The sequence below is a fragment of the Uloborus diversus genome, chromosome 5, assembly GCF_026930045.1.
Source record: "Uloborus diversus isolate 005 chromosome 5, Udiv.v.3.1, whole genome shotgun sequence".
NCBI lineage: Eukaryota > Metazoa > Arthropoda > Arachnida > Araneae > Uloboridae > Uloborus > Uloborus diversus.
In genome coordinates, this window is record NC_072735.1 from 31611203 (window position 1) to 31637346 (window position 26144).

The 26144-nt window shown below is 34.1% G+C and overlaps 1 protein-coding gene across 1 annotated transcript in view; it reads left to right on the forward strand.

Moving 5' to 3' along the window:
• LOC129222528 (rac GTPase-activating protein 1-like) overlaps positions 1–26144 on the forward strand; it is a 79811-nt gene that overhangs the window by 10051 nt on the left and 43616 nt on the right. The window contains exons 3-5 of the mRNA XM_054857040.1: positions 2802–2925; positions 12201–12261; positions 26028–26131. Coding sequence (XP_054713015.1) covers positions 2802–2925; positions 12201–12261; positions 26028–26131 — 289 coding nt within the window. The remainder of the gene's footprint in view (positions 1–2801; positions 2926–12200; positions 12262–26027; positions 26132–26144) is intronic.

Genomic DNA, 26144 nt, shown 5'->3' on the forward strand with positions numbered 1-26144 from the left:
TGCTTTAAAAAAAAGTATTTGACTAGCAGTACCCGCACAGCGATGCCCATGCTAAAAATTTAATAGAATTCCATTATAAAAGAAATTGACGCCCTCTCCCCTTCTGATGTAAAATGATCATTTTTTCTTTGTATAAAATGCTTACACACCTTTTCAAAAAAAAAAAAAGAAACCTATTAAAGTTTCTTTGGAATTTTAAACTTTTTGTCAAATCATTAAATCAGATTTACAGTTGCTTTAAAACTCTATTTAGCGAATGAAGCAGTTTTTATTGCAATTCAAAATATTTCGCCAAATAAACAAAAAAAGACAAAAAAATGTTCAAATAGTTCTGCAACTCTATTGTTTATTGCCAAACTCGCTGAGCAACCATGCTATCATAATCCATCCGTCTAACGAAAACAAAAAAACATCCAGTAGAACATTCAAAATTCATAGTCAGAAGAAAAGAAAAAAATGTTGTACATTTTACACGTATAAAAACAAATCAAAAGTTTTTTTTCTTTCAAAACAATGAATTACATTTATGGGTGCTTTAAAACAAAAATCCTAGACTGAACTGCTTAGCGCGTAACGCGCGAAGCGAACATGCTACCGGGAAACCAGCCCTTTTGCGAGTGAAGCGGATGTTTTTTCTTTAGCAATAATAAATGTTTTGCCAAACAAACAAAAAAGTATAAAATCACATTAACAGTAGCTTTCAAATCTTTTTATATAGCTGCTTTGCCCAGCTTACCTTGAGAATAAAAATTGTGTCAAGTGACATATATTCAACCCCAAAGCAGAACACTTAACAATGTTCTGCAACGAAAAATCATTTGCCCAAAATTGTTCTGCAAGTATTTCAAGCATTGCATATGGAAAGTAGTGCCTAAATTTCAGCTAAGCTTTAAAAAGTTCGAGGTCATTGAAAAAAATTGTTTAGGAAGTGGAAAATTCTACCCTTTTCAACGATATATAACATTAATATGTGCAAGTAATTTTTCACTCCCATATTCGGGAATTCATGTGAAAGTTGGGTCTAAATTGGAATAAAAATAGAACTATTTATTGGATTTTTTCGAATTATAGCCTATGTCACTCAGTAAGGAAGCACCTTTCATATAGTGAAGGAATTTTTCAAATAGGTGTGGTGTTTCAGGAGATTACTTCGAACATATACACACACAACAGGGATGAGATTTTTCCGGCTTTTGCCGGAATTCCGGCTTTTTGTATTGGTTTTTAAAACCTTTCCTCCTTTTTTTTTGCCATTTTCAAGCCTTATTTTTCTCTCAAAGATCGGAAAAAATACGATTTTTTAAAATTTTTGGTTTTTGATATCTTATTTTTTTCATTTCCCCCCCTTGAATCTTCATCTTCTGCTATATCTGCCAAAAACGTATGTTTTGGAATCATGCCAACGACGTCAAACACGTGCTGTGCCGAATTTATTGAAACTTGGCATGGTTACGTTTTTGTGTATTTATGAAAGTGTAAAAAATATTTATGGTGAATCTCAAATGGTTTAGGCTTTACAGCCTGTTAAAAGTTTTGAGATTTCATTATTAAATGAGGCAGCTGCAAGTTAATTTTTTGATTCCGAAATCGTATTTGGATGTTTTAAAAACAAATTTTATGTTCCAATGCAAGAAAAAGATAACTAATCGTTTATCTACATATATATTTATTTTCAATTCTTACTATGAAAAGTATGGCCGACTACATAAAGAAATTTTAGATTTTTCTCTCTCTTGTAAATTTCTACTTTACAAACAGACTTAATTTTAAAATTTATGTTCTCACTTGTTTAACACTATGAACTCAAAATTTTTTAATGAAAAAAAATGTATTTTTCTCTAAAAAATATGAAATATTGATACTATTGTGTGATGCAGCCAAGATTGACCTCTGGCCCCCAACACTTCGTTCAAGGACTCAGGGGTTAGAATTTGTTGCTTCTTTTTCAAAATGTAGATTTATTTAGGAATAAACACTCTTGCAAGAAATGGTACAATGCAGCAAATTGTACAAAATTATTACGTATACTTAATTAAATACGTATTACCTTCAAAACTGGAAAAATAGCCATTTTTTGTTGAGTTTTTGAATATCATGGCTTTCAGGCTCTATTTTGATGGGGTTTTGGATATCATTCCTTTTACGAAATTTTTTTGAATATCATCCCTTTTTCAAAATTTTTTTGTATTTCCTCCTTTTTGCTCTCTGACCACTCTCATCCCTGACACAAAAATCCGCCCTCTCTCTTTATAATATTAGTATAGATTAATTTGAAAATCTGCCATGCATCTGCTATTTTCCTTTTTTTTTTCTTTTGTCTGTTGTTATTCTTGGAAAATCTACTTAAAGGAATCTAACATACGTGAAACGACATATATTTTGTTGTATTGGTATTTGCTGCAAAGAGATTTAACTGTTTTCATAAACATTTTTGGATTCATGTTGTTTTGTTAACACTGAATCTGTCAAGAAATTAGATTATGTTTTAAGCTTGAGTAGGAAAAGTGAGTAAATGTCCAGCAACAATTAATAATTTTATTTAAAAAAATGACCTAACAAAAAGATTAATTTGTACAGTCTTATGTGTAGAGCCAACAACTTTAAAAAGATTCGGTTATCATACAATTATGTTAAATTTGAGTTATTGTTTTGTTTGAAAAATAAAACAATAACAGTTTCTGTAAATATGAGAAAGTTTTTTGGACTGGTATCGTTTTCCCCTTGCTGATTCATTTATTTTGTGTGCATTTTTGTAAAAGCTGTGACTTATTCTGTTTAAGTGATGTTTTTTATTTCTTTAGAATTCCGGACTTTTACCGAAAGCCAGTTAAAATGTGTCCGTGACTGGAAAGAATACAAAGAAGAACTTAAACAGATGGAGTTTAAAATAAGTCGCCTTGAAAATGAAAACAGAATTTTAGAAACAAAGAACAAACATTTAAAGTATACTTGATATTATTATTTTTTTAATCAACCTCTTACATAGAAAATAAAATATGTGTACCATATTTGGCCTGTTTTCGCAAATATTCACATGGTTTTTTTTCTCCCAGTTTCAATGTCAATGAAAGCCTTCTTTGGTTTGTTAAAGAAAAATTGTTGGAGATATTAGAATTAGCGGATGTGAATTTAGTGAGCAGTTCGATGTTCGATAAAAAGTTTCACTAAACATTTCTCAACATCTCAGTTTTTTTTTTTTTTAACCTATCGAATTACCTTTTCTATATTACTTTTTTATTGGAAACTTTTAAACTGGACCAACGTGCCCCATGCGCGGGGCATATTGACCCACATTACGAAAACAACATTTTAGTGATAAATATTTTCCAGTACTGTAATTAACTTATTTTCTTTTGTGTGTAGAATTAAAACTATAAATTTTAAAGCTCAGTATAACATATTAAATTGATTTTAATTGATAAACCATCCTTTATTTAAAACAGCAATAAGCATTCAACGTTAGTACATTTTTTAAAGAACAAGCAAAAAATTAATCATTGAATATTAAAAAGAAAATTACAAGGTTCATACAGGTCATGGAAATTCTGGAAAGTCATGGAAAATTGAAATTTTCATTCAAAGTCATGGAAATTTATTCAAAGTCATGAAATAATGTCCTGGGCAAAGAGAAAGTAACAGTTGCTAAAAGAGCATGAAAAATCTTTAGTGATTTAGCAGTATTGTGCATATAAGCTATTAAAACAGAAAAATTATGTGATCTCAGAAACAAAACCAAATTTTGAAATCTCATTGCATCCACTTCTGTAGCAGCCGCTCATCTTTTTTTGCAATATGATTTTCTGATTGGACATCACCCATTTTGAACTTATCATTATTTTCAACACTTCTTTTATTTTATATTCTGTGGTAGTGAACTTGTATGTTCTTCATTTTGACATGCCTACTCAAAAAACGTAATTCAATTGCATCAGAGTCTGTTTCCATCATTCTTAAAAACTTAGAGTTTATCTTAATTTGTTGAAGGTTTTAGAAAACAAAGATCTTTAATCAGGTGATAGAATCGAGAAATATGGATATTCTAACTACTCTAAAATAGTTTGTGCCCAACATACAGCCCGCAAAGCTAATCCTTGTGACCCACTACTATGTTCAATGTCATGGATCAAGCACTATGTCCTGGAATTACAGAACCTATTTATATACATTTGAAAATGTGAAAATAAGTAAACAAATGCAAAATATGAATAAGAAGATTTATTCACTACTGAAAGTTTTTTTAAAATTAAATATATGGTTTAGAAACAAGAATTTAGTAAAGAATACCTTTCAAGTTTACTTTAAAGAACCAAAATACTGTCATTCTCAAGTTATGTGGAGGTTTCCTTCAGTCAAAAGTACTACTTTTAGTCATTGAAATGGATAGAATGAGCACAAAAAAAAAAAAAAAAACATGAACCCAGAGAATACTTTCATTTTCCCAACAGTTTTTTTTTTTAATTAATTTTTTTAAATTTCCGATTTTTCAAACAAGGTGTGGTTTTTATGACATCACAAATTATGCAATTTGGCGCATCTTTCTACTATGTTTAAACGTTATGATAATCAAACAGCGAATTAAAATTGTGCTCTACGCTTGCTAACAACCATATCATTGCCAATACATGTGAGTAAAGATGCGAATTAAATATTTTGTTGTGTGAATGGTAATATTGAATGGCATTTCATCATTTGTGATGTCACACGACAGAAGTGTAAACAATGAAAGCACACCAATTTAAGTAATTTTTTTAAAATATTAAACTTAAATAAATTATTTAAAAAATGGTCAGGTCCTATGTTTTTAAGCATGCTCTTTCAGAAAAAAATACTTTTAAAATTTTGGAAACAACCCCATTAAATAACTGTTGGCACTAAAATGCATTTTTGAAGTGAATTTATTAAAACTTAGTAATGACTCTTTCAACCTTTGTCCCATTCATTATCATTCTGCTTGTTTATATAAAAACTATTGGATAGTTTAGCATCATTTTAATCCATTCACTGTATTTTCACTTTATTTAATTATTATGATGAAGTCAAATAAGAATAGTTAAGTTTTGTTAGGTGTATACTGATATTTTTTCAATCACAAGTAAGTGCTTCGATGAGGTAGTGGCATTCAAACAGAAGTTTGTTAATGCTCATTTCCAAAAAATTAGGAAGTTTGATATTAAGTTGTACTATTTTCTTCTTGTAACAAGGTCATGAAAATTTTTTATGAAGTCAGAAAAAAGTCATGGAATCTTTTCATCCAAGTATGAACCCTGAAGTTAATGCAGGATAAAATTAACAAAAGATGTATTTTAAATGATATCTAGGAATATACAAATGGTACTTCCTGAGCAGGCACTGAGTTCTGGAAAAATAAGTCATATTTCACTTCTATGCACAGTTACATCAATATTTGCTAGAGAAAAAAAAGCTATTTTCTTCTTTGTTTCCATATTTTTGGAAAAGTACAGTAAAATTGACTATCTTTAAGTTACTATATCTTTGTAAAATAAGAAATAACAATGTCAAACAGCAGGTTACTGCAGACATATTATGTTTCCTCATTGCAAGGAATGCCTTTTTCAATACAAAAGAAATGAACTTATGGCTGAAAAGACATGCAACAAAAAGCTTTTGTCGGGTGTCTTAAAAGTATTTTTTTTTTTTTTTTTCAAATGTGTCAATGATCTGAACTGCGGTTAAGTGGTCATAGTTTTTGAAGAAAAAAAAAGGATGTAAAACCATTATAAATAACCATAGTTTTTTCAACACTCAGCACACCTAAGTCTTTTGAAGAAATTATCTTATTTAACTAGATTACAAATTTTTGATGATCAGCTGTCATCATAAGTTGGGTTCACCTAAGATTTTAATCATGGTTAACTTCTGAATTTCGTCAATATGAACAGGAAAGGCATGATTATTTCCAATGTTTTATTTCTTTGGGCAGGAATGAGATTTTTCCGGCTTTTGCCAGAATTCTGCCTTTTTCTGGTGGCTTTTAAAACCTTTCCTTCTTTTTTTTTGCCTTTTCAGGCCTCATAGAGCTCTTATTTTTCTTGAAAATCGAAAAAAAATCCAATTTTCCTTAATATTCATTCTTTGTTTTCTTATTCTTTCTATTTTCCCCCTCTGTGAAGGCTGCCATAAACGTATGTTTTGGAATCATGCCAACAACGTCAAACACGTCCTGCACCGAAAGTTGCATGCCTCGTTTGAGATTTCAATCTTTTTCCATCCTGCAAGTATTTCAATCATTTTTAATGCTGGATGGTTTTTTACTATATGCTACTCAATATCTGCTTATTTTATTCATCATTTTAATAATATTTTTATTTCTTCAATTTATTTTAGAAAAGATGCAAATGTCAATCAAAAAATGTGGCTTGGGCACCCACAGTCTTGAATTTTATTGAAACTTGGCATGGTTTCTTTTTTAATGTATCTAAGAAAGTAAAAAACATTTATGGTGAATCTCAAATGGTTTCGGCTCTACAGCCTGTTAAAATGTTTGGGATTTCATTATTAAATGAGGCAGCTGCAAGTTGTTCTTTTGATCCCAAAATCGTATTACGAAGTTTTAAAACCAAATTTTGGGTTCCAATACAAGGAAAAAGATAACCACTTTGAAAAGTATATTCTACCACATTAGGAAATTTTAGATTTTTCACTCTGTTGTAAATTTTTGCTTTACAAACAAACCTAATTTTAAAATTTATGTTCTCACTCGTTCAACACTATTGATTCAAATGTTTTTAATGAAAAAATTTATTTTTTTCTAAAACATATGAAAATTGACACTTTTTTGTGATGCAATCAAGATTGACCTCTGGCTCCCTCAACTCTTTGTTCAGGGACTCAGGGGTTAGAAATTGTTGCCACTTTGAAATTTAGATTTATTTATGAATAAACACTCTTGCAAGAAATGGTGCAATGCAGAAAATTGTACAAAATTATTACTTATGGACCATTCTTCGAAAAGTGTAACTTTTCTGTCACGCCTTTTACAGAAAAACCTTTGAGGAACAATTCTTTTAACAATGCTTTTTAATTTCATCAAAAATATATCCATTTAAACCTGCCAAAAAATTTTTAATAATTTTTATTTTAGTATATTTTTGGTACACAACATGTGAATTCTCACCTCTGTGGCATGTCACACACCTGGTGTGACTGTTTATGTTGCTTAATAACTTGTTTAATTAAAAATATATATTTATTTATTATTCCTTTCACAAGTGTCTTAAATACTAATTGTTTAAGTATATTTAATTTTTTAATATAGTATTTTAGTTCGTTTTTTAGGACAAGTAGTCATGTCACACGAAAAATGCTCACCTCCGTTACCCAAACTTAAAATGCCATTCCTCATTAACATGTGGTAGTAATGACATCAAATTTTATTTTCCATGATACAAGGGAACCCCCTTGTTTATTTTCAGCCATAGTTGAAGTTGTGAGATTTTTGTCGAAAAACAAGGAGATAGGTTTTGCTGTAGTGTGGACTTCTCATCTCTGTGAACTCAAATTTCAGGGATGTAAATTAATGTAAAAAGAGAAGTGAACATGTTTTCATATGCTTGACATGTGCAGATTGTAGCAATGAAGAAAAAACATATTTCCCTGAAAAATGTATCCATTAGGCCTATATTAATGGAAAATTCCTTACCTCTGTGACAGACCATATCAATGTCAGTATTTGTAAGGCTAAAATAAATGATGGAGGTTAAATACATTAATCTTAGGCATTCTACCACAATTATAAATTGCCAGTATATTCACAAATTTACTAAATACTATTTTTAACACACATTTGAACTAAAACGATAACTATTAATTTAGCCATACTTTAATTAAGAGAGCTTAATGTTAAATTTCCTCTGATGTTTAAAATAGCTCATTGTTTGCATAATTAACAAGGCTTTTTTAAATTTATGTGTAAAATAATTGGAACTTAGCTGGGCCATTGTTTATGGTTACTTCTAGTAGGTAACACTTTCATGTGAGAATGGAAAAAAAAGAAAACAAAAGGTTTCAAAATTGAAAAATATTTGCGTTGAAAAGTTACGTTTTCTGGAGAACGACCCTTATACGTAATTAAATATGTATTACCTTTAAAACTGGTAAAATAGCCATTTTTTGTTGAAGTTTTGAATGTCATGGCTTTCAAGTTCTATTTTGATGCAGTTTTCGATATCATCCCCTTTTTAAAAAAATTTTTGGATTTCCTCCTTTTTGCTCTCTGACCACTCTCATTCCTATGATTATGGTGAAAAAACAACGTAAATAAAGCACAAATATTGGAGAAAATACAGCATCTAGCTATTTCAAGGCTACAATGGAGCCTCTTCATCTGATGAAGAGGCTCCATTGTAGCCTTGAAATAGCTATATGCTGTATTTTCTCCAATACTTGTGCTTTATTTACGTTGTTTTTTCAACATAATCATATTGTAACACAAAGCTGATATGATAATTTTTCATTTCACTCTCATTCCTGTTTAGGAATATATTCAAGATGTGTCTGAATAATGTCTAAAGGAACCTAAATTACATAATTAGAAAGCATTACATCCGAAGGGAGTTCCAAAGAAATTACTTTATGAAAAGGGAAAAACAATTAAGGTTTATCTAATTATTCATTGTATGCAAAATACTTCTCATTCTACATTTTACTGAAATTTAAGCTTTTTTTTGGGGGGGGGGGGGTCATAAATCATTCCACTAGAATAAATTTAAAGCTGTGGTTGTAGAAAAAATGCTAATTTTTCATACTTTATAGGATTACAATCTTGCACTAATACAAGTAATATATATCACATTTAAGTGTTACTTAATTTTTATCAGTGTTACTTTATCCAGTTTAGCTTAGAAACAATACATTTTTAGTAAAATTAATACTTAATTGATATCTGCCATATAAATAATGATTAAAGAATTTAAGATGAAGGATATATGTTAGGCAAACCTGTGATCATTTTATCCCCATCTAACTCAAGTTGTTCTGAAATATTATATAAAATGAATCCAGCTTAGCTGGTTATGCAGACGAGACATTTGGGAAGCTGCTTGCACGACCAAGCAGATAAAATTCTAATGAATAAAATTTTACCACAAAGTAAAGAGGGGCGTTCAGATTTTAAAATGTTTCATAACCAAACTGACTTTTTTGACAAAATAAAGTAGTACCAAAATTAAAATATTTATTTCAAAACTTAATTCCTGAATGTTAAAATCTAAAATAAGAAATTCATCCCCATTCTTGGATTTGTTTCAAATATATAGCTTTTTATTTGACTTACTACTTTCTCCCACCAGACCCATAGATCTTTAAAAGGGATAGATAGGCCTTTCTCCTACAGCGCAGCGTATTTCGCCCGGAGAAAGTGGGGTCATCATGATTCTTCCGAGAATCACGTGATCAAGGGACATCGTGTCTCCCTCTTCTCGGGCAGCAGTGATATAACAATGCGAAGCGTCGTTAAAAGTCTAGGATTGTCTGAAGATTTTCATTATACTTATGTGAAAAATCTCTATATGTGTGAATCTGAGATTTTCTAGCGAAAGAGGGTTTGATGAATTTTATTAAAAAAATAAAGACATAGTGAGTAACAGAAATCTTTCTTTCTGCTAAAGGCAAAAAAGTCCCCATGCAGAGTCGAAATTAAAAATATTTTAAGCAATTTACTATAGATACCGAGCGTTATATTAAATCACTAAAAACAAGCGATGGAAAATTAGTTATAGTATGTTTGCGAAAAACTGGATTTTTAGGTTTCCTACTTTCTATGAAAAGTGTGCTGGGAACATATGAAAAGTATGTAGGTGCCCGAATTCCAGTTCTAAACTGCGTAATGACTTATAAGCTTACTCAGGATCACCTTGAAACTTTTTTCAATGCGATCAGGATGTGAGGGGGGATTCAACAATAATCGTCGGATAATTTCGAAGTGCGAAAAAAAGATTATTCATTCATACGGAAATTAAAGAATCCAGTTCTTCAAATTGCGCTGATTTTGACAACCTTCAAATGCTACGATTAAATAGGAAGCGTAACAAAAATGCTTTGAAAGAAAACCTTTTCTTCCGATTCCTTTGACGACGATTCGGAAAATTCAGAAATCATCTCAATTAACATGACGCAGTATATTAATGATGTTTCTGACTACGCTGGATTTTTTGTCCGACAAGTGCACTCTGTTGTGAACTGCGACGACTGCAACGCAGTCTTAACTACAACAAATCAAAAAATAGACCTAATAAAATTTAAGAATTTTGGGACACATTCAAGTATGATAACTTATTGCAAGATTGCAGCCATTGAAATATGTACATTTGTGAAGAACAACTGACCGAGAATGTGAAAAAGTTTTGGGAGTAAAACACAAAAATATAATGTTACTTATGAGACCACAAGAGTTATGCGAAAAATTTCGAATTCCGTTTTTCTAAGTTTAAATAAGCATATGTTGGAAACAGAAGCAGCAGATTTTCTCGTTAAAAAGTTTATAAAATTAATCGTTACTAACTATTTAAGCGTTAGAATGTATCGCGCAGTCAATTCAAACAATGAAAATAATTCACAAAGACCAATAAGTAGGAAAGTAACAAAATTAATATTGTTAAGGGACAATAATCACTAGTTTTCTTCAGCTTCGAGTTTAAATTGTCAAAATTATCATAGTCAGTGGGACGAAAAAAAAGAAGAAAAGAAAAATTGGGGAGGGTGCGGAAGTCAAATGACCATTCATGTAGTTTATAATTGCAAATAATTTATTTTCTGAGTACTTAAAAAAAACACTGAAGTTGCTTAAAAATTAGGAACAAACCAAAATTATTGGTTTGGCTAATATAGTGTTGGTGTGAAACGCATGCGAATATTAGAATATTATTTAATTGAGTTGATATTCGATACTATTTACATTTGTATTTCTAATTGGTTTATGGTTTTAGATCGGGTTTTATGTTAAATTGTTGCACTAGCTTCAAAAGTTGTGGGAAAAAGCACGCATTGAAACTATTTATCTGTATTTGAAAAATTTGATTGAAATAAAAGAAAATTTATAAGGTCAATTTTTGTTTAAGATTTTTGAAGACGTCTTTTTCTACTCAGTATTTAAAGCACTTGAAAAAAAGTTTAAATAGCTTGTGCGCCTGCTTCAAAAGTTATGATGGGAAAATATCTAATGGACCATTCCATGAAAAAGCTGTCATTTTCACCCGCATTTTATTAAAAAGTAATAACTTAAAAAGGTAACAAAGAACATTTCTTGCAAAAGTACAACAAATACATTTGCGATTTCTTAATGAAAAAAAAAAGTTACCTTTTTTAATTATTACTTTTAGTGAAAAATATGAGATGTTACGTGAGGGACAGAGTATTCCGTTTTTCTTTAATAATGGGTAAAATGCTTTAATTTAACCCATGCTTAAAGGGGGGGGGGTTAACCCATGCTTAAAGCATTTAACCCATGGGTTAAATGCTTTAATTTCCCTTAATTGTGCAAATGATCATGGCGCAAAGTGATTCTCTTCGATAAGGGAAACAGTTTCTTGTGAGGGGAGTCCCTTGATCACGTGATGTCCAACGGGGATGTTGACGCGCGCTCTGAGGAGAAAAGTGGGGAGAAGGCACATCTATTCTATTTTAAGATCTATGACCAGACCCTACTCAAGGAGGGGGGGGGAGATGAAGTATTGTTAACCGAATTCAAATGTTAACAGAGTGTTTGCATTATTACATGCAAAGCGTTAATATTATGCTTGATATAAAAGAATAAGCCACAAGTATTATATTTTTAACAATTAATTGGCAAATGTGTACAATTTCAAACATTTCAAGTTTAAAAATTTTAAATTTTTCTTTTAATTTTAAAGAAAAGTTGTGGGTTTTCCGGATTTTGGGAAACAATAGTGGAGTGCCATGCGGTACTAAATAGAATTCTCACTATGTAACTCTAAAGTAAAACCTTGAGATCCAGAATTTTTTCCACAAATTGATAATATAGGACACCTGTCTAAGTATGATGAAATGATGCATCAAGTATTGTATTTTGCTTTAAAATGCTTTTTGAATTTTCCAGACCTGAGAGAAAATAGATCAGGTTAAAATATAACAATAACTTAATTACTGGCTTCAAATTTTGTTTTTTTCCATGTATGTACTGTGACAGAATCATTCATTACGTACCTTTTCTATCTTTGTTAAAGGGGTCTTTTGGAATCCGAAACGACAAGGAGAATGAAGGCTGAAAGTGAAAAAAGTTCCATGGTAATTATAAAATTTGCACATTGATGTTTCATAAGAAAAAGTTTTGCTTGTAAATATTGTTTATATTTACCTTAAAACATTATTTTTGTTTATGCTACATTGTTTTTAAAGCTCTTATGTTATTGGATCAATTATTATAATCATTAGGTAGAAATGTTAATACAGCAACAGGGGTCGATTCATTCCCAAATTGTATCCATTTTGTGGCCCCTTCACAAAATTTGATGTAATAATTTCATAAAATCTCATATCTTAAAATTAGACCTATCACAAAATTTCATTTGTAAAAACAGTTTTTTCATCTTTTTTTAAGCTCAATTAAGACAACTTTCACATAAATTCATTAATATGGGGGTGAAAAAACACTTGCTCATATTACACACATTACATGACCATCAAAAGCGCCAACTTTATACTGAAGATGGCATCTGTTTGCAATTTTTAAGTAGAATAATAAACATTTGATGAGCTTTTTAATTCCATGTTCAAAAGCTTTCATCAACTCAATTCAGTATTTAGTGTATCATCTCAAATTCGTGTTGATAATTAGAATTACGCATATCATTTCTGCTTTTTTTCTGACTGTTCAAGGCTATTCTTAAGTCAAATATTAAAGCAACATTTTTTCTACGAGATTGGCAAATTTATCAGTGGAATTGGCTGATTATTTTCATCAATGGAATTATTATGGAACTTTAATGCAATTTAAAGGCTTTTTCATTTATTTGTGTAGACTTACTTATTATGCAAGCGACCAGAAATCTTACCAAACTTTTTAAAGAAAGATTTCAATAGCTGAGGCCCTTGGCAATTTTTACAACTGTCGCCATTTTTCAAGCCAAAGACTATGATAATGTTCCTCTGCTTTCACAATGTAACCAAAATATTGCCATTAAAAGAATCTTTAAAGCTTTTGTTGATCTGTACTATAGTCTGCCAACTATAGATTAGGCAAATCCTTAAACAGCACAAAAACTTCCCTTAATTGAATTGTCAGGTTTAAGAAAGGAATCGTTCTTAACGAATTAAGTTCAAGAATCGCAAATGTTTGAGAAATTGATTTCATTTCTATAAGTGATAATTTTCATTCACTGACCACCAAGTTTTTGCTATATCTGCCTTTAGGGTCTGGTTTTTGTTTTAAATTTAGAGTTAAAAATGTAATTTTGCCATTTTTTGGTCTTTATCCCCATTTTTTGAACCTGACAATTCACTTTGTCTTTTTGCACAATTTCAAACATTCGTCAAATTTTACTACTTATTTTGGAAACATTTCGGTTGAAATTTTCAGCATCATTTTATGATCTCCAAAAGTATATCTGCAATCTGCGACAATATTGCTTTGACAAAAATTGGTAACAGACGTAAACAGTAGGGAGGAGGAACATTATCGAACGTATCCCAAAACAATTACCACAAATTTAGTAAACTTTTAAATCACAGCAAGAACCCACAATAATTGAAGTTCTCCAAAATAACCAACGCAAGTATAGGGGGATTACGAGCGGCCACTATTTTTTTTAACAGTTTGTACTTTGATAGCCATATAAAGAAGGTTTTAGTCGCTATGTTCAAAAAAAAGAAGATTAACAGATAAATCTTTTCAAACAATTGAAGTTAAATTTCATATTTTGGAAGTTCTTCAAATTTGTATAAGCTTGTGTTTTGAAATGGATACTAGTTTAGTTTTTAGACTTATTGCTATTTTAGTTTTATGGTTAAGGAGCTCAATTTCTAATCATGTCAAAGCAGTGTGTTTTAAGATCTTTCAATTAAAAAGAAAACAAATGAGGCAGTGAGAAGCAAAGGTATGTAAGTGCACATTTCGAAGTTTTGAGTAAAATGTGTTTCAAGATCAGATCATAGGTAAGCTTACATTGAAATTTTTTTCTAAATCAAGCTGTATACTGTAACCTACCAGGGCTACTAGTACTATATCTTGCCTCAAGATAGAAGAAGGGTTCACCTACCATTTGTACTGGTTATCCCCAAATTTTTAATTTTGTCATTTGCATCCCTTTGCTTCTCACTGCCTCAAATGATAATAGCTATTGTTTTACATAATTATTGCCAGGCAATGCCGGGTATTTTTGCTAGTAAAAGATAAAATAAAAAACTAACAGCGATTCTGAATTTTGTAATTACATGTGAATATCAAATAAGTGTCAGCTCTCATTAATGTTGAGAAAGTGACACCAATCTTACTGGTGTAGCAATGTTGTATTTTGTGAATGAAATTATCCAACTCTTTACTTGATAACTAGCTTCAGTTATCTTCATCAATTTCCTTTTATGCTACTCATATTAACCACTTATGAAAAGGAAGGAGGGCATGGTTTTAATCAGTGTTCAAAGGGGAGATGTAAAGCTTGAAAGGTTGGAACCCCTGTTGCACAGGGTTGGCAAGTTTTTGCCAGATGCGGAAAAAACCATGGAAAAAACCACGGTTTTTACCGACCGGCAAAAATAGGTTTTTGCCAGTTTTTGCCTAAGTGGCAAAAATAGATTTTGTGTTAACAACTTACGGATAGCTTTTTTTCCTTTTATATAAAAGTAAAAGCATGAAAAGATTTTGATAAAAGGCTTTGCCATTTTCTGTAGAGTGAGCTAGTATCACTAAAAAGTAGAGTGAATATAGAATGCACATATTGATCAGCTTTTTTTCTTTTCAAATTCTTCTCTTGGCTGTCCATTTTCCCAGTAGGTGAGAAAAAATACATTATTTCTTTAGTGAGGAAAAGTTAATATTTTTCTATATTCAAGTAAATATTCTGTTATTAATTAAATAACTTAAAAATCTTAGTGGGATAAAAAAAAGGGATTAATTAAATATATGTATATATATATATATATATATATATATATATATATATATATATATATATATAATTAGAATTCAATTTTTTTATTAATTTACTAAGCTTAAGTAAACATTCTTTGTTTTAGCATTGAAGGAATTGGCTTATTCTGAAAAAATTGTTTTAGCAAACATGTAAAGTCTTAAGTTTTGCAATCCCAACATTTGTTATTTTTCACCTTACAAATTATAAGTAACATTGAGAGACATAACTAAAATATTAAAGTGCATTATTTATATTATATTGTCACTATTTCTTGATTAACACTATAATGCTACTTTATTTGCAATTAGGTTTTTGTTGTTTTTTCCATTTTTGCCATGGTTTTTTCCACTGGCCCGGCAAAAATACCTTTTTGCCGGCAAAAAACCCAACCCTGCTGCTGCAAGAGGATTTTTTTCACATAAAATATATAAAAGAATAATATCTAGAAAATAGAGTTCAACAAAAAAAAAGTTGACAATTTTTTTTTTTTTTTTACAAGTTGTGGACCCACAAGTTGTGTGGGGGTTTCAAAGCATTCCTCTGGAATTATTACAAAATTGAATTGACGGGAAAAGAAATAGGTTCAGGGACTTTCCTGTTAAATCTCTACATTTTAGTTGTTTCAAATAAAAAAGATGTCCAACCCTCCTCCCCACCAGGTGTAAATCAGGTATGTAGTAAGAGGTCAAGTTAAAAAACAACCGTCCCCTCCTCAAAAACTTTGCTCACTGTCAAATTTTATAGCATATTCTGATCACTGGATCCACAAGAAAAACACTTGTAAGACTACATAGTGCTAATAATTTTTTCTTATTTAAATATATTCTTATTATATACTAGCTGCACTGCCCAGTTTAGCACGGTCTACCTCGAAAATAAAAGTTTTGTCTAGTGACGCAAGTTCAACAATCATTAGAGAAAAAAAATACTATGAAATTTCCCGTTAAAATAATCATTCTCCAAGAAAGCGGCAGATCAAAGTTTCCGAAAAAATTAAATGCAATCTTCCATAAATACAACTAAAATCCTAAAAGAAGAAAGAATATAAATCGCCAAATAATAATCAAAAGGGGAAATTTTTATCTCAAAACAAAATTTTATTTAGTCACAACCAGGGAAAAAAAAGTGGCAACCTTCTGAATGCTAATTTAAACTGAGATCGCTCAAACAATAATTTTCCAATTTATTATTTCTGTTCCTTAGCAGTACTTATAAATTTTTTCCTTACAGCCTTTTTTGTTGAAATTCAAAGGAAAGGAACGAAACCTATGGGTGTCTTTCGTGGGCTTTCAAATATGACCTGAATCAAAGAAATCTGATAATTTCGGGTAAAAAAAGCCATTGAATGCCATTTTTGGACCCTAAGTTTAAACGGTTTGGTTCTTTTTTGGCGTTTGAAAACCTCCCTACATTCCCTCTCGGGTGCCCAAGTACCTCCCTGCCAAATTTGGTCGACATCCGACAAAAACTGGATTTGTATAAGGAACATACATTTATACACATCTATATATATAAAGGTGACGGTGTTTCTTTGTATCTTTCTTTCTTTTTTTTACTCGATGGCCAGAAGACCCCATAGCACCTACAGCCCTGAAACTTGGCACAAAATTCGAACATACCCCGGGGATCTGCACCTCGAAGCCCGAATTCTAAATTTCCAATTAGTTTTTTCATAATTAACTAATTAAGCTGAAATTTCATGTTTTTTGACTAGTTAGGGTGGTAAAAAATCCACCACCACATATTAACATACTGTAACGGATTCGGTGCGACTTCCACTTTCTTGAAATGAAGACACAGTTCTTGATAAAAACACAGGAGCTTTATTTACACTATGCACAGGAGAAATTGTTAACAACTGCTAAATTAATCATCAGCAATTAAGCAAATTTCACTCAACACCGTAAACTTAACGGTTACACATGTATTTACTTCCAAATATGAAAACAACACAGCGAAATGACTCGCTATAAACAGAGCAAATACGCTCTCAGTTCGAAATCTCAATCGAAACTCTCTTTTTTAACACGCAGGACGCTTTTATAAACATCGAAGAAGTTTCCAAAACATTCTTACTGCTTCTCGAAATGCATAGACCGTTATCAAATTTTATCAATGAAAAGAAAAGGAAATAGGAGGGTCGTATACTTTAGCCATATGAAAAGGGGTTGTATATTCATTACGGGAAACTATTTACAGGTTACGTTACTACAATAATTACTATTTACAGGATTTGTAACATTGCCCCCTTCCTAAGGACTGCACGTCCCGGGCAGTACAATCCCCAGAAAGGGTGCCAAACTTCTATCACAAGTTTACAAATATACACATTAATTAATAACTAACAGATACAGAAAACACAATAATAACAAGAAATATTACTAAACATTAAAAGCAAAAATTATCTACAACTTTTATGTTATCAACCATGGTTGTTTACGTAATACTCATGAACTATGGCCATAGTATGGGGCTAACCGATCATAATGTACAACCCTAGGTTTTGCATTAGGTGATTTTTGGATCCTCACTACGACGTCATTTAGTCGGTTAAGGACTTTGTAGGGTCCATCCCAATGCGACTGCAATTTGGGTGACAGACCTTTCCGTTGGATGGGATTCCATAACCAAACCTTGTCGCCTTCGTTGAATTCATGTCCAGTAGACCTTGTGTCGTATCGAGTCTTCATCTTCTCCGCCGCGATGTTGATTCGCTCTCGTGCGAAGTTATGAACGTCTTCCAACTGGGCCTGGAGATCCTGGATGTACTCCTCAGGCGATGAAGGCGCATCCGGAGGACGACCGAAGACGAGATCACAAGGTAGCCGAAGCTCTCGTCCGAAGAGCATCTGAGATGGGGCATATCCGGTAGTCTCGTGGACAGCACTGCGGTAAGCCAGCAGGAACAAAGGTAGCTTCTCGTCCCAATCCTGTTGATTTCTGGATACCATAAGCCAGAGATTATTCAGGATTGTGTGGTTAAATCTCTCCACCATGCCGTCCAATTGTGGATGTAGTGGTGTTGTCCTAGTTTTCTCAATTCCGAAAATTTGACATAGGCCCTTAAACACAGCAGAGATGAAATTCCTCCCTTGATCGAAATGAATCTGCAAAGGTGTTCCATATCTCGAGATCCAGTGTTGGACTAGAGTCTCTGCTACGGTGGTAGCTTCTTGATCTGGAATGGGATACGCTTCGGACCATTTGGTGAAGTAGTCGATGGAAACGAGGATGTATTTGTTCCCATCAGCAGTTCTTGGTAGAGGACCCAGGATGTCGATCCCAATTCGTTCGAAAGGAGCTTCAACGTTGTACAGATGTAGCTTCCCTCTGCTTCTCTTCTTCGGTCCTTTACGAGCAGCACAGGCGTCACAAGAATGGCACCACTTCTCCACGTCATCCTTCGCCTTGCTCCAGAAGAAGCGCTCCCGAACTTTATTGAGGGTTTTCAAGACACCAAAATGTCCTCCAGTCGCACTACTATGTATTTCTTTCAGAACATCTGAAATCCTTGATCGGGGAAGTAGTAACTGCCACCTAGACGTTTTGCCGTCATCAGATTCCCATTTTCGGTACAGTACGCCGTTCCGTAAATGGAGTGAGTTCCATAAAGCCCAGTATCTTTTTGTTGCAGGGCTGAAGATGGAAACATCCTGCCAACTAGGGCGCCGACTGTCACTTTCCATGAACTCCAAAATTGGTTTTATGTCGCGGTCTTCAAGTTGATCTTTTCGAACTTGGTCGTCACTCCATGGATCAGGTTCTGATGATATTGGAGTCACTGTCACCCGATAGGCGGTAGGGCTAGTCGTTCCATACTGTTTCTCGATTCGGGAACAATAGTGGCAGTTCTCAGGGCAGGGTCTCCTTGATAAAGCAGGGGTCTGTCCAGGATTTTTCACAGGGTCCGTTTTTTTGTGAAAAATAAAATAATTTTGTGAAAAATCAATTATTTTTGTGAAAAATCAAATAATTAAAAAAAAAAAATTCTTGTAAAAACGAAAGTTTAGACTCTTGAGGTGGTGGAAACTGCATCATTGACACTTAAAGTTGAGTGTTTTCTCTCTTTTCTGTTGAGCATATCATTCTTGAGTGTTTTTCTGGTACTTGAAGAGAGGGGGGAGGCATCGCTCCCTGGGAGATGGGCACCCCTCAAGTATCAATATTTATCTACCATTCTACATCATGTATACTAGAAATGTTTTTTGTATAGTATTTAAAATAACTGTAAGAAAAAAAAATAGGCAGGAGTTAAGCATTTAACTTTTTAACCCAAGACACTGTTTAAGAGCACAGAGTTTCGTTCCAACCTTATAAACTCCGTGATTTTCACAAAAATAAAAAAATATTTTATTTGTTTACCTCTTAACTAAGCGTACTAAACATCGAAAATTCGAAAAATCCGATTTCCACAGCGGATGCAAAGAGATTGCAATCCTCAAAGTGAAGGAATCAAAAGTATAAAAACGGCTTGTAAAATAAATATTTTTGATAAAATTACTTTTGAATTGCATTTTAGAGTCCTATGATAAACATATCATTAATATCTGGACACAGTTGAAGCAAAAATAAATAAATAAAATAAAAAAACCATCGATTTAGCATTTTAATTATTGACTCATAAAAGAAAATGGAATTCCCCTTTAAAAACTTGAAATAAGCTTTGTTACAAAAATAAAGAGATTTTTCTTTTATTTGCATCCTAATAAAGCGAAGTTAGCTTGAAAAAAAGAATGAAATATGATTCTCATATCGGATGTAAAAAGATAGCGTTTTTCAAAATGTAGACATCTATAGAAAAAAATAATGGTAAATAAAAGTTTATTTAAAGTTAATTATCCTTTTTAGTATCGAAAAACCAAACCCATATAACTCAAACCCAAAATAACAGTTTAACATCGCACCACCAGACACTAAGTGGCGATAAGTTTAAATTTTGTAACCCTATCTGAAGCGATCACATCCGCCCCACCCATACTATCCTTTGTAGTTCTAAATTCATTTCGCTGTATATTATTGATGATTAAATCATGAGTGGGGAGAAAAGTGCTTACTACGCCTATTCAGAGAATGTTGACGCTTTTCCAAAGAAGTTTACAACAACACCGCTGCATAAAACAAACAAGCAAAATTATAAACCAAATTGACTTTCAGCTGTTAATTTCTTTCAAAGAAACCAACAACAGGCATTATATTTATTTGGCGGTAGTAATTATTTATGGCTTGCAGGAGTATCACAAGAGTGCCGATTTTTTTTTTTCCTTTTGCAAAATTAGCTGATTTTGTATAAGTTGATTCCTCTAATTTAACTTTAAATATGCTGTATTATTTTAATTTGAGATTTGCTCTTTCAATAAACAATTTGTGAAAGATCCGTTTTTGTTTACCAGATTTTTGTGAAAGGTCCGTTTTGGTTGATCGGATTTTTGTGAAGGGCCCGTTAACAGACCCAAATTTGCTCTGGCCAGACCCCTGTAAAGCGTCAGCATTACCGTGAGATAACCCTTTTCGGTGCTTGATCTCCATGTCATATTCCTGGAGCCGCTGTATCTACCTGGCTATCTGACCTTCTGGATTCTTGAAGTTCAAAAGCCAAGTTAACGAAGCATGATCTGTCCGAAGCAGAAATTTTCGGCCGTAGAGGTAATGATGGAAGTGTTCTACAGATTTCACTATGGCCAGTAACTCCTTTCTGGTGACACAGTAATTTCGCTCCGACTTTGATAAGCATTTGCTCCAGTAAGCGATGACATGCTCATTTCCGTCAATTTCTTGGGATAAAACAGCTCCGATGCCCTCGTTGCTCGCATCAGTGTCCAGGATGAAGGATTTTTCAGGCTGAGGATAGGCGTTGATGTTAAAACCTCCTTCAGTCGTAGAAATGCATCTTCGCATTCTTTGGACCATTCAAACTTTTGCTTGCTCTCCGTCAGCTTATGCAAAGGTCGTGCAATGTTGGAAAAACCCTTTACAAACTTCCTGTAGTACGTGCAGAGCCCCAGGAAACTTCGCAGCTGATGGATGTTTTCGGGACGACTCCAACTCTTGACCGCAGATACCTTTTCTGGATCGGTTTGTACACCTTCAGAAGAGATGATGTGACCAAGGTAGTTCACTTCCCGGTGGAACAAATTACATTTGGACGGGCTTAACTTCAGATTGGCTTCCTTAAGCTTCTGCAGCACCTTCCTAAGCTTTGCCAGATGTTCTTCGAAACTGCGTCCCACGATGATGATATCATCTAAGTAGACCAGACAGGATTCGTAGAAAAGTCCTCTTAACACTGTCTCCATAAGACGCTCGAACGTAGCTGGTGCATTGCAGAGGCCGAAGGGCATCACTTTAAACTGCCATAAGCCTTGTCCAGTTGTAAACGCTGTCTTCTCTCGGTCATCAGGGTGTATCTCAACCTGCCAGTATCTCAACCTGCCTCTTCAAGTCCAGGGTCGAAAACCACTTGTGTCTGGAAAGAGTGTCCAAGGTTTTGTCTATCCGTGGAAGAGGGTAACTGTCTTTCTTGGCGATTTCATTCAACCGTCGATAATCGACACAAAATCTAGTGGAGCCATCTTTCTTTCGGACCAAGACGATGGGAGAGGCCCAAGGACTGGACGAGGGTTCGATGACAAAATTCTCCTGCATTTCTTTCAGGAGGGTCTCAACCTCTTCCTTCTTGGCAAACGGTAGTCGTCTTGGATGCTGTTTAATAGGGGGGTGTTCTCCAGTATAGATCCTATGCTGGGTTAAATTCGTACGGCCAACATCCTCCGATGTAGAGGAAAACAGATGCTTGAAGTCGTCCACCAATTGTTCCGCAGCAGTTCTCTGATCTTTCGATAATGGCGCACTCCCAATTAACTTCGATGTCAAGGATTCAGAAGACACAGTTTCGGGGGAATTGATTCTTCTAATGATGCAGTTTACTGGAGTACAAGTTGCTAACACTTCACCTTTCTGAATATTCCTTGGTCTTTCACTCACGTTGGCGACTCTTACAGGAATTACATCCTTAGAAAGGTCCACAAGCGTAGATGCTACCAGCACTCCTTTTAGGTTATTGCTTAGGTTAGGGTATTCAATGAGTCCAAATCGAAAACTATTGCTTTCTTCAAGGGAGCCAGGTATTAATGATTCTGACCTTGAGGGAATCGATAAATCTGTTTTGACTATTATTTGATGAGCGGATTTTACATCACTTTCTGCAGGGAAAACGGCTATGTCTTCTCTCATCGAGTGCAGCTCATTAGTCTTGAAGTCGAGAATGAAGTCATATTTCTTCAAAAAGTCCAATCCGAGAATGAAGGGGTCCGTGATATTAGCGACAAATGATGATGGTAGGTGGCATTCCCAAACACTATTTCCAAGTCCACTTTACCGTCAATCTCGATCTTGTCACCTGTCACAGTCTGGAGACTTACGCGTGGCGATGTCCACAGCAGTTTCAATCCAAATTCACGAGCCACATCTGTCCTAATGATTGTCACATTGGCTCCAGTGTCGACAATCAGTCTGCAGAGATTCCCCTTTACATGTGCGTAGATGAAAAGTCCATTACTGCCGCTACTAGAAGAGGAAATCTGCAGAGCTCTGGTGGTGGTGATTTCCTTCCCTCGCGTAGCTTGGCAAGCCGGACAACTCCTTCGCAGGTGTCCTTCACTACCGCATTTCCAGCACTTCTGCTCTTGTTTCTTTTGGGCTGTTATGCTGCTCAGATGTCTTGCCAAGTCACCGAGTTGTCTCTCAAGTTCAGCGAGGTGGGACGACCTGGAATCAGGCTCATCAGCTTCCTGAGTTCGGATTAGATGGCGATCCACACGGGTTGCTTCTTGGGCGGCCTCGTATCTCATCGCATACGCAACAGCAGAATTCAGGTCTTTGACATCCGCCATCCGTAGAGCTTTCTGGATTTCCGGATCTCGAACCCCGTCGATGTAGTAGTTGAGTGCCAGGTTGTCTCGAACATCCGCAGGGCAGTCGCAAAAAGCAAGATGAGACAGTGTCACGATGTCCGCCGCAAGCTCTTGCAGGGTTTCCCCAGTTTTCTGGAAACGGGACTTCAACTGGAGTCGGCTGAAATCTTTCTGGCATTTCTCACCGAAGCGAAGCTCCAACGCAGATGTGAGGGCGGCGAAATCCAGGCGCTGGCTGTCCGGAAGGGTCTGGAGAATGTCCGCTGCGTCACCTCTCAGGGATGCTGCAAGATGGCAGGCCTTGGTAGCAGAGTCCCATCCGTTCGCTTCCGCTACTATCATGAATTGAGTTTTGTAAACCTGCCACGAAGTTTTCCCATCAAATGTGGCAAGTTTAATGGACGGTCGAGCAACCGATGTGGGAGCGCCAAACTGTACAGAGCTGCTTTCCGCGGTCGCCAATCTCCTTTCCATATCTTTAAAGATCTCTTCTTTAAGCAGATGAAATTTTCTATCTTCTTCTTCAAATTTATTTTCTACAGCATTAAATCGGCTTTCAACGGTATCAAATTTTTCTTCAATAGCATCAACTCGATGCTCTATGTCATTAAATTTATTTTCCATCACAGTCTTTACCGAAATAAGGTCGTATTCAATTTCTTCTTGGTTAGACGTTAAGTCCTTTTTCAGCACCGTTAAATCGCTTTTTAACTGGTCTTGATTAGCCGCCATATCATTCTTCACAGAGTTGATTGCATCAAGCAGTTGTTTTAATTGTTCATCCATTGCGTGAGTAATCACCATAAAAATAAAGTCCAAATTCAAAAAGTCTTTATGAAAAAATGTCCAAAGTCACACTTACTGCAAGAAAGTCCTGAAGTAGCCCCACGTTGGGCGCCAATTGTAACGGATTCGGTGCGACTTCCACTTTCTTGAAATGAAGACACAGTTCTTGATAAAAACACAGGAGCTTTATTTACACTATGTACAGGAGAAATCGTTAACAACTGCTAAATTAATCATACAGGTTACGTTACTACAATAATTACTATTTACAGGATTTGTAACAATACCATAACATTATATTATAACATTATATAACATTACCATAACATTATATGTCGTTAGAAAGAGCTTTTCTTTCCGAACAAGATGATGTTTGTTCCATTTCTCTCAATTAATTAGAACAGGAGATATAAGCGATTCTAATTAAGCCAATTTTTAAGGCTAAACTTGATTTTTGTTTCTGCAGTGACGTCATCTTAGTTATACAGATTAAATGTGCTTGCAGTGACGTCATCTTTGGTATACGGTTGCATTCTAATAGTAGAACCGGTGGTTGCGCTGTTGTTGTTTCTGTTAAATTCATTGTGCGAATGTTAATTGGTTTTCTTTTTAATTTGAAAGTCACTTGGCGAATTTGACGATAAACAATTGAGTTGTGGATTATTTGTTTATTTCCCATTTAGGTTTTTGAAGGGTGTTCATGCATTTTAGTTAAAAAATATGATTACTGATCATTTGACATCGGGGGAGGGGGGGTGAAGTATATTTTTTTAATTCTAGAGGCTTTTTTTTTCCTTTTCTCAAACGTTAGCTTTTCTATAGTTAATGTTTTCATACAGGGTGCGAGATTTCCTTTTTGTCCTAGATGTACAGTGTTTTTTAATTGTGTTGTTTTTCTGCTGGGGAGTTGAATCCTTTTTCGTACAAGATACGGGATTTCCTTTTTGTCCTAGATGTACCGTGCTTTATTTATCGCAATTGCTTATCGACCAGAGTTCGTTTCGCTTGTTAATTGGGTGGGTTGCTGTAGCGCGGTCGCTTCCGCCGGACGTTTCACTGCATCTATTTTGTTACATATTTGAGTACGACAATTTTGGCGTAAAGAGGTGAATGACACAAAACGCAACTGGAAATAGGTATGGAAAACACAAAAAGGATGGATATTGATTAATTACTGCCATTGCCAAATTTATTTAAACAGCCGCCATAGGCGGTGAACTTGGCGTAAAAGCAGGGGAAGGGGCGTGGATTTTTTTTATTCAACGGACTTCCTTTAATTCTCAGCATGGGCATAATTAAGATCTCCCCACAGAAATATAAAGTAGCTCATTTGCTGTAATGTCTAGTCAAGATGTACGACTTATACTGCTATTTCCTGAGAATTTTTCAGTATATTTTGCTTTAAATTATCCTAGTAAAAATTACGATGTTCACATGTGCCCCCCTTTCTTCATTTTTTTTTGGTTGGACTTCACACATTTTCCCAGACAGATGTTGAAAGTCTTACATTTCACTCAAAATGGGTCTGTTCTTAGTTCTGTCTGAACGATCTGTCACTTAGAATAGTCATTGCATGTTGACCAGAGGGTCCTGGGTTCGATCCTGGCTGGTCGAAGATCCACTGTCTTCATTAATGGTGAATGGGGGACGTTAAATGTAGCTCGTGGTCACAAAATCCTCCAAGTGAAACAATACCTCTGGTGGTGCTGGATCAGGGATTGCTCAGTTTCTGGTCTGACTCAAAAGATCAGAGCTGTCTTTAGGGTCCCATCAGCTGGTTAAACCACAAATAGTGGTAGGGACGGGGAACTCTGGAGTGAAAAGTCATGGTATGTTTTATATTTTTTTTAACTTCCCCTCATGGCAGCAATCTGCTGCTTGTGGAATTACCATAAAATGAGGATTTTAAAATACTATTCCTAAATAATGTAAAAATCGTGTTCATAACAAAATGAGATATAATTTTAAGTTACAAATGAGATACAATGACTCAACATTGACAAATTGATTGTGCTTGAAATTATTACAAGGAAACTCTTTTGCCCAAACTCTGTATCCACCACTGCATACACTTGTTTCAGTATCAAAGGAAATGCTTGTTCAGTGCTTTAAAATGAAGCTGTGCAATGGAAATGAGGATATTTTGTGTTATGTAGCGCATTAAACAAAAATATTTAAAATCAAGCAATAAGGGTAATTTGGTTTTCTAATAAGTTTTTCTTTAAAGGAAAGGCAGATTGTCCTTATCAAGGAAGTTCTTTTGGCTGATCATCCGATTGATAATGAAATTAAAGAGAAGCTAGTCTTACTTAGTTCAACATGCCAACCAGTGTAAGAAAATGCA